Source organism: Sinocyclocheilus grahami, unplaced genomic scaffold (genome assembly GCF_001515645.1).
Source record: "Sinocyclocheilus grahami isolate Dianchi unplaced genomic scaffold, SAMN03320097.WGS_v1.1 scaffold306.1, whole genome shotgun sequence".
In the NCBI taxonomy this organism is placed as follows: Eukaryota; Metazoa; Chordata; class Actinopteri; order Cypriniformes; family Cyprinidae; genus Sinocyclocheilus; species Sinocyclocheilus grahami.
The window spans coordinates 1,719,637-1,729,390 of record NW_015505485.1 but is presented as its reverse complement, the minus strand read 5'-3'; the positions used below and the strand labels follow the sequence as shown (position 1 = coordinate 1,729,390).

The 9,754-nt window shown below is 41.1% G+C and overlaps 1 protein-coding gene and 1 long non-coding RNA gene across 3 annotated transcripts in view; both read right to left on the bottom strand.

Annotated features, from left to right (window-relative positions):
* The window catches only part of LOC107601534 (uncharacterized), an 11,974-nt gene extending 4,459 nt beyond the window's left edge, over positions 1-7,515 (bottom strand). Inside the window, exons 1-2 of one of the 2 annotated variants that reach the window (XR_001610944.1) lie at positions 7,381-7,515; positions 6,961-7,107 (exon numbers count right to left, since the gene is read on the bottom strand). This is a non-coding gene — a long non-coding RNA (uncharacterized lncRNA). Of the gene's footprint in view, positions 1-3,317; positions 3,421-6,960; positions 7,108-7,380 lie in introns of those variants that run through there. The other variant, XR_001610945.1, reaches the window with a different exon arrangement.
* adgrf6 (adhesion G protein-coupled receptor F6) overlaps positions 1-9,295 on the bottom strand; it is a 63,486-nt gene extending 54,191 nt beyond the window's left edge. Inside the window, exons 1-3 of the mRNA XM_016293646.1 lie at positions 9,195-9,295; positions 8,938-9,096; positions 8,669-8,815 (exon numbers count right to left, since the gene is read on the bottom strand). Of these exons, the coding sequence (XP_016149132.1) occupies positions 8,669-8,815; positions 8,938-9,096; positions 9,195-9,204 (316 nt within the window). The 5' untranslated portion in view covers positions 9,205-9,295. The remainder of the gene's footprint in view (positions 1-8,668; positions 8,816-8,937; positions 9,097-9,194) is intronic.
* Positions 9,296-9,754: the final 459 nt, after the last annotated feature.

The window sequence follows — 9,754 nt, the reverse complement described above, 5'->3', positions numbered from 1 at the left end:
GTCCTTCTTGGGTCTTTCACAAAAACGAGTGAGCGCCATTTAAAAAAATTAAAATAGGCCCTATATAATATGCACTGCTGCTTAGTATTAAAATTATAGCTTCAGATGCATGATATTTGTAGGGCCCTATGAAATCCGTTTTATTTTTTCCAAAAACTTTTTTTCCGTTTAAATTTTTCTGGATTCAGTTTTTTTTTCTCGTTTGAATTGTTTTGGATGATTATATTAAATTTTAACAAAAAACATGTCTAATTAATTAAAATCATGAAACTTGTTTAATTTAACAGCAATTTAGGCCTATTAAAAGTTTAACAAAAATTACATTCTTAGGGCCCAAATTCTGCACTTTCTTTTTTTTTATTTAAATTTTTCTGTGTTCCATTTTAATGGTTAATTAATTGAATTCATAAAAACAACTTAATTTATTAATTTGTATACAATAATAGGGCCCTATGAAATTTAAATTTTATTTACTTATTTTTTTAGAAATTCTGTTTTGTGTATTTTCCTTTTTCTGGTAATCAAATGAAGGCGAAAACATTAATCTATCTTTTCTTCCAAGGAAGTTAAACAAACCCTTTATTTTTTTACATTCAAAATGCTACACAAGAGACGTTTACTGTGTAACGAGCAATGTCACGGAATTCGTCAAATATTGAATGAATAAATCAAATGCAATTCAGTACACTTCAATCAAACCGCGATATGGACTAGTGTATGTGAATATTAAATGGCAAAAATACTATTTAGCTACTACAGATGACAACCGCGAGCGTTGCGCGTGCTTAAATAGCAAATGAAACGCGCGTCTGCGCCGTTCATTCCGTCACTTTCCGCGTTACACAGTAAATTCCGTTTTTATGAATAGATTCCGGGATTCCGTCCCCATTTTCTTCATCGTCCTACTTTTGCTAAGAAGCACGTTCAACGCGGACGCACAGACGGTTGTCGTGGTAATGAATACCACAGCAACCACTTGTGCCTCAGCACTGAACACGCATCTCGCATATAAAAAGCATTTTAGGGGGCCCTTGGCTTTTGGGGGCCCAAGGCGGTCTCCTACCTTTGCCTAATGGTTAAGTCCGCCTCTGCAGCCAGTGCTGCTGGGTTTTAGGGATGATCTAACAATAACAACTGTGACACACGATCAAGCGAGATGGGTACTGGAAACCCTGCACAACATAGCCACTTGGGCAATGTTGTCATTTAAGGCCAGAAAGTCCAGAAGGCTGGTGATCAGATTTGGGGAAGTTGTGGCCTAATGGTTAGAGAGTCGGACTCGTAACCCAAAAAGGTTGCGGGTTCGAGTCTCGTACCGGCAGGGATTGTAGGTGGGGGGAGTGAATGTACAGCACTCTCTCCACCTTCAATACCATGACTGAGGTGCCCTTGAGCAAGGCACCGAACCCCAACTGCTCCCCGGGCGCCGCAGCATAAAAATGGCTGCCCACTGCTCCGGGTGTGTGTTCACGGTGTGTGTGTTCACTGCTGTGTGTGTGCACTTTGGATGGGTAAATGCAGAGCACTAATTCCAAGTATGGGTCACTATACTTGGCCACATGTCACATCACTTTCACTTTTTCACTTTCATCAGGAAGGGCAGAGTCATGAGTAAGTTTAGCCTCCAAGTTCAAGACGAGGTCATTACATCCATTGAGGACAGCCCTATAAAGTGCTTGGGGAAGTGGTTCAATGCATCACTGAAAGATGGTACCAATGTTGCAGACGCTATGAGGCAAACCGAAAAGTGGTTGAAGAATATCAATAGGTCTGCACTCCCCGGAAAATTTCAATCCTGGCTGTACCAGCATGGCCTTCTGCCCAGGCTTATTTGGCTCCTCACAGTCTATGAGTTCCTCTTAACAGTCGTGAAGGCATTGAGAGGAAAATTAACAAGCACCTGCGGAGGTGGTTGGGGATTCCCCCAAGCTTCTCTTCGGTGGGCCTCTACATTCGATCAGGATAGCTGCAGGTCCCTCTGTCGCGCTAAGTCTGAGAAATTCTAAAAACGACCTGGTAAAGCAAGCAGGCATCACAACAAGATTAGGCTGCAAGTGGGTAGTCAATGCAGCCATTGAACAGGCAGAAAGCTCATTGAAGCTGCGTGACATCATTGGCAACCCCTGCAATGGACGTCAAGGCCTGGGGTCGACACATTTCCAACAGTTTGGGAATGCAAGTACTACGATCAGGCGATGCATGGTTCAGGAAGAATTTCGAGCTCAAGAGGAGCAGAGGCATTTGTCCAGAGCTGTGGATCAAGCATCCCAAGGAGCATGGACAAAATAGGATCTGCCTAAGTGTAAGATCACACGGGCAGAGTTCTGGAGACTGGAGCCCTACTATATCTCCTTTGCGTTTCACACTTTCCTTCACAGTCGCATCTGCACACATGGGGGCTGAGGGACAACTCGTACTGCAAGCACTGTGGTCAAAAGGGAACACTTGCACAAATAATGTCAGGGTGCAAATCATCTTTAACCCATGGTCGCTATAGGTGGCGCCACAACAAGGTGCTCTTGACCCTCACAGATACACTTGAGGGAGAGAGGTGCAAGAAGAGGTTAGGTGGCACAGGCAAGGAAACTATAACTTTCATCAAGGAGGGAGCCAGGCCCTTTGCAGCCAGGCCCTTTGCAACCAGGGCGTTAGCAAAATCAAACTTGCTGCAGGCCACGGGATCTTGGGAAATGAGAGTCGATGTCGGAAGAAGGCTGCAGTTCCCAAAAGTGGTCCACACAGCTCTTCGCCCAGGCATCGTCCTGTGGTCAGCCAAAGAACATAAAATCATCTTAATTGAGCTGACTGTGCCATGGGAGGAGGGCTGTGAAGAGGCTCACAAGAGGAAGGCCTTGAAGTGTCAGCCTTTAATTCAAGAGTGTAAAGACAAAGGATGGCAGGCATGGCTGTTCCCTGTGGAAATAGTTTGTAGAGGATTTCCTGCCAAGTCAGTATGGCGGCTGATGTCAGCTTTAGGCATAGACGAGAAGAGCAAGTAACATGCTGCTCACAGGATGGGAGAGGAGGCTGAGCGAGCTTCATGCTGGATATAGAGCAAGAGAGAGGAAGAAAGCTGGAAGCCAGGAGCAGATGGGCAGTGAGCTGGCGACCACTGCTGACCCACCAACTGGAGAGTGTTGTGGTTAAGGGTCGAAACACTCAAGGAAGGTTGGATACCACCTGAAGACATGTGCTTATGGCTGAAAGCTATGGTTACATAAAGGAGTAACCGAGGAAAGCACCTAACAGGTGTATTCCACAATGTCTATAAAAACTGTATTTTAGGCCTAAATTTCATGTTAAAACTGCACCAGTACCTCTACATGTGTTATTGATGCTGATGGTGAGACTTGAGTTTGTTGCAGTGAATCCATCCAGACATGAGCAATTGTAAATTCCAATTACATTTGTGCAGTTGGAATCTGGACCACATACAGATGGACTGAACAGACATTCATCTATATCTAGAGGGGGGGGGGATCATGAAACCTGAAAACATGAAATCGAAATGGTATCTCACAATATTAATCTACATCTATACAAGGAGAATAAGGATTGAGAAAGAACAACATCATTCAACAGCCATTTGTGACAGTATAAATGTAATCTGATCTAATGACTGGATTGTTCATTGCACTCTAAACTGCCATTCGACTATGAAGTCACCAAAAATGTTCGAGCGGCCATCTTACTATTCCCTAAAAGCAGAGAGCAACATTGACCGACAGCCAAAACCTTGACCTAAAATCACCCGATTTGAAGTGTATGTAAATATATGTCACGATACGCTGCCGGAAGGAACGAAGGAGCCGTGGATAAACGAAACTGTCATTTATTCAATCCAACACACAGGGTAAATCCACACTTGGAAGGGAAGGAAGACACACATACACAACTCGTAGACCCGACAAAGGAGGATCCCGGAAGGCGCGTCCCGCGCCATAACAACAACAGAAGGAGGGACAGGTGGGAACTTGGGAGGAGGCTAAGGGGGAGGACGGACAGCCGGGAGGGGGCCGGCAGACAGAGACCAGGGAGGAGACAGGAGGGACTTCAAGCATGCGGCGCCAGGTGGGACCCAGACCATAGTCCTAATGGCGACCCAAAGTGGAGCCGACGAAGGGAGGAGCCATGGAGGAGGAAGGGCTGACGACTCCAGGGGGCCAACCGACTGTGGCAGAGCAGATGGCGGAGCCCAAGGCGGAGAGCCGATGAGCCAGGACGACGGGGAGGATCCGGAGGGCCAAGGCGGAGCAGATGGCACCGGCAACCGAGGCAGAGGCAGGGCACCAGAAGGTCGCGGTGGAGGCAGATCGACAGAGGACTGAGGAGGAGTCGAAGGGGAGGAGGAGCCTGACAGAGCCGGAGGGACAGAGGGATGAGGCGCAGCCGGAGGAGTGGAGTCCCGAGGCAATGGATGGTCGACGACAGATTAAGGCGGAGCCAGAGGAACGAGGGAGCCCGGTGGATCCAGTGGACTGATGGGCCCTTGCGCAGAGGAGGGAGCTAGGAGCTGCTGGGCTCTCCAGGCTTAACTTGGGAACAGGAGCCCTCTCTGGGCTAAACTCAGGAATGGGAGGGACAGAGGTCACCGACGGAGGAGGGAGGAAATGGGGCAGGTTGGTATACAAATCAATTAAGTCTCTTTCCACTTTTCCTTTACCCAGATCCATAGACAGCTCACCCTCAGCCACGGTGCAGGGGGCGGAGCTCTTCTCCACGTACTCACTGACCATGATGCGCTCCCCCGTGGCGAGCTCTGTAGCCAGCTCTTGCATCTGGTCTGATGTCACAGGATTGGGCTCTGGGGCGATCCTCAGCACTGTAGCTTTCTCTGGCGATAGCTCGTCGGTCACAGCGGGCTCTGGCTCTCCGTCAGCGGTGGGCTTTGGCTTAAGCTCTGCACAGCGGGGTGATAGTGGGCTGGGCTCTGGGTCTGGCTGTGTTCTAGATCGGGGGTAGACACTCTCCAGACACCGGATGATAGCCTCCCTCCAGCACATAGTAGTTGGCCCGGACCCAGAACAGGGAGTTAAGCGCAGTGTCGTCGAACGCCATTAAAACGGCGAGCTGGCTGAACTCCACAGCATACTCCAAGAGGGAAAGGTCCTTGCGGGTGAGGGAGGCAAACTTGACAGCGAGGGAATTTATGGGGAAGGAAACACTACGGAAACAAAAAACACTGAATGGAAAACAGAAAACAAACGGAGGGGAAACACGTAAAAAAAACTGTCCTTGGTGGGGTCTTCTGTCACGATATGTTGCCGGAAGGAACGAAGGAGCCATGGATAAACGAAACTGTCATTTATTCAATCCAACACACAGGGTAAATCCACACTTGGAAGGGAAGGAAGGCACACATACACAACTGGTAGACCCAACAAAGGAGGAACGCACAGACTGGAACTTAATATACATGACTTAACGAGGCAATTGGGAGGAACACAGGTGAACAGAATGACTAATTAGACAGGGGAGAAACTGGGTCATGGAGCACATGGGGAGGGAAAACACCACAAAGACAGTTCAGGGGCGTGACAATATGTGTATGTAAATTAATTGTTATTTAAGATGTTATCTGCAATGTTTATGGTCTTTTCAGGCAGGATAAGCGATATATTGAAATGGTTTAGGTGGGTGTGTCTGATGCACATTCCCGACATAGGTAACTGATCCAACACAAAATATATTTCTTTATGTAAGTAATTATGCAGCAAATATATCTCGTATTAGCATCAGAAATTGATTTGAATAAAGATTACAATACAAGCCTCTGTTAATACTGATCTATACTGTATTGAAATTCAAAGCTCATCAGGTATCATCTTGAAAATAAAGCTCATGTCTTTAAAAGTCTGTACCGTATGTTGTCAGCATTATTTCTCTGAATGATGTTATGATGTGTGTATTTTTTATGTCCTGATTGAGCAACATGTACTTCAGACTCTTCAAGATCGCACAAATTCTATGGCGTTTTACTAGCATTACAGTTTCCATAGGAGTAAAATGTTATGTATGTATGCTTAATTAATTTTTAATTTAACCAACGTTTAAATCATTAACTGCTTCAAAATGCATCTTGATAATGACATCCTTGTTGAAACATTTGCAGTTATCCTACTCTACAAATAAAAACAATAAAACAACATTACATAAACAGTGAATAACTGTACAAGTTGAATTAAGGGATACAAAGCCTAAATCTTAATTCAGATTTTAGAATGAGTAGCTTGTCCTTTGTAATATATGTTGAGTTTTCTCTCATTAAATCTTACGATTTCCTATTAATTCAATAGAATATATGGGAATACTAGGGAAAACCTTCATGGAGGTACAGTGCCTTCACTTTTATGACGTCATGAGTAATCCAGTTTTCTATTATAGATCAGTGGTGTCAACATATTGTTTGTCTTTACAATCTAATGCCTTAAATCCAAGTTTATAAATTTAAAAAAAAGAAGCTTTACAATTTTGTATATCTTTACAATTCCAAACTGCATTTCCAAAAATACTTTGTCTATAAAAAAATTTGGGTAATAATGATTCACATCTATATTTTTAACTTGAGCCAATGAAAAATAAATAACTTGCCCTAAGGGCAATCATTACCCTACATTTTTTTAATTGGATGAATTAAACATTTTTTTCAGTGTATGTTTATATTTAAACTACAACATTGCCTCAAGTACCTTATTGTTTCTACATAAAAATTAAGGACACACATTTTTATTATCTTTTTAAGCAAACACTTTAAATGACATCCTTCCACCGTAAGATATACATGACACAACAAAATGTTGCAATTCAACAAAAATCACTTTCACCACTATCACGCTATAGCCATTACTATATAGTGGATTTCAGCATTACTGAACACTGTACTGAGCAATAAGAAGCCAAGACTAGAACTACCCATGTAAAAAAAGAGAGAGTATACACAGATCTGAAAACAGAATGTACCTGTACATGTGTTATTGATGCTGATGGGGAGATTTGAGTTTGTTGCAGTGAATCCATCCAGACACGAGCAATTGTAACTTCCCATTTCATTTGTGCAGTTGGCATTTGGACCACATACAGATGGACTGAACAGACATTCATTTATATCTACGAAAAGAAAATATTAGAAAAATTACTTAAAGTTATGAAATACATCTAAACAAGGAGTATATAAATTAAGTTGAAATGTCAACATTTACAATAATAGTATAGTAATAGTATATAGAAATAGTATAATAATAATAATCTGGATCCTGAGATGTTATAGTTGTAATGAGAATCTTTAAAAATCAAAGTAATGATTAAAGAGTAATGATTAATGACTAAATTATGCAATAACCAAAAGCTGTAATGCAGAATATTGTATAAATAAAAACTGACCAGTGCATGGGTTGCCTTTACTAATAGCTTTATTTCCATCTGAGACATTATATCCACCCCAACAAAAGCATGAGAAGCTTCCGTTGTAATTGTAACAGTGAGAGTTAGGGCCACACACTGATTCTGAGTCAAGACATTCATGAATATCTGAAATACAATTTAATTTAATAAATTGAAAGGTTACAGTTGAAGGGCGATTCACGCAGAACAAATAGTAACAAACTGTTCATTGCTTCATACCTTTGCATGTGTTATTGCTGTTTATAGGGAGGTTTGGGTCTGTTAAATTATATCCACTCATGCACGAGCAGTTGTGACTTCCAACAGTGTTGTTGCAGATTGAGTTTGGACCACAGACGTCTGATATCTCAACACATTCATCCACATCTATATTAAAAGAAAGTTACAGGGGAAAAAAAGAGTTTGGATCATATGTAGAGGTTAAAAAAAACTGAAACTATGATGTTGTGTAACATTACAAAGGCAATGACTAACTTCTTGCATGGTGTCTTCACAAACAAATTTCATGGTTTTTCTAGCGAATAAGTGACTTGATAATGTTTCTTTGAAGACGATACTAGCCAGTTTTGGTAAAGATCATAGGTAAAGCATTGAAAAAAACTTTACAAGAAACCATTCGAAATGACAGAAATGTCAAGTAAGGTAAATCAATCAAAGAAAATTAATGATTGTAGTATTTTATAAGTCTGAGTTTAATTACATTAGAACTGAACAAATACAAAATGTGAAGAGTTTGTCAACTAATTTATCCTTTAAAATGTATGGTAGTGTAGCAAAATTAGAGGTTAGAAAAAGGTCAGAGAACATAAAGATCTGACTTAAGAATGTACCTCTACATGTGTTATTGATGCCGATAGTAAGACCTGAAACTGTTTCAGTGAATCCATCCAGACATGAGCAATTGTAACTTCCCATTCCATTTGTGCAGTTGGAATCTGGACCACATACAGACGGACTGAACAAACATTCATTTATATCTATGGAAGGAACAGGTGAAAAAAAAATTATTTTTATTTTTACAGTTTATAAATTAGTCAAAGATCTGACAAGAAAAACATCTGGAATCTAAAGACATTTATTCACATTATAGAATACACAAGAAGATAGAAAAGTGAAAAATTAATCATTTGCTGGGTGATGTTCCACCTCAAGCAGGAACAACTAAAACTCACAGAAGTATTCAAACAAACAAACAAAGATAAAGCAGCTCTGTACACTCAATTTAATGAGATAAAAACAGAACACAAAATGAGATAATTATATTTACCATGACATGAGTTGTCACGGCTGACAGGACCGTCTTTATTGGAGAAATTAAATCCACTCCAGCATGAACACATGTGACTCCCAATGATGTTAATACAATCTGAGTATTGACCACACACTGACACTGCATCTTCACATTCATTGATGTCTGGAAAAAAAAATTACAGGTTTCCAAACAACCAAACATGTCAAGTGTCGCTGACTAAACTCACGCTGGTCATGTTACTACAATTACAATCAGTACATTTATGATTTAATGTGATTTCTCACCTCTCTGGCAAAGCGGACCCTCTGAAGGGAGAGCTTGAATACATCCACAAGTGCCTCCCACAATACCATCACACACCTGATAGGCCCTGCAGGTGTCATTGGGCCAAACGTGATTCTCCTCACACTTGCACTCATATTCTGTTCCATTTAACCCACACACTGTAATAGAATGGGATTCATTTATCAATGTTCAAACTGTCAGTTTCTCCTAATACTGAACTCATCTTATGTGACATGATAAAACATTCTGATCTCACCAGTATTCATGTCAATATCTGTGATATTAATGCTGTTGCTCAGAGTCAAAGGCAGGTTGATATGTCTGATGAGATTCCGAAAGTAGTCCACCAAGAACAAGTCAAAGAATCTCACATCAATGTCAATCACGTACTTAGAAGGTAGAACTGCAAGAATAAACAGAAGCAGGTAAACATGAACAATCAGCATGATTACATTCTTATAATGAAAAAAAAGTAATCGTTCCAGTAATTTCAAATAAGAAATAAATTATTTCTCAGATATAATATACCACAAAGCCTGAGGTTAATGTTTAAAGTATCTTACTGTTAACATTTCAACAAAACTTCATGTAATAGACCATGTACTTTATATAGAGTTATTTGCAACCAAAAAACAAGCAAATAATCAACGTACTTAGAAGGTAGAACTGCAAGAATAAACAGAAGCAGGTTGAGCAGAACAATCAGCATGATTACATTCTTATAATGAAAAAAAGTAATCGTTCCAGTAATTTCAAATAAGAAATAAATTCTTTCTCAGATATAATATACCACAAAGCCTGAGGTTAATGTTTAAA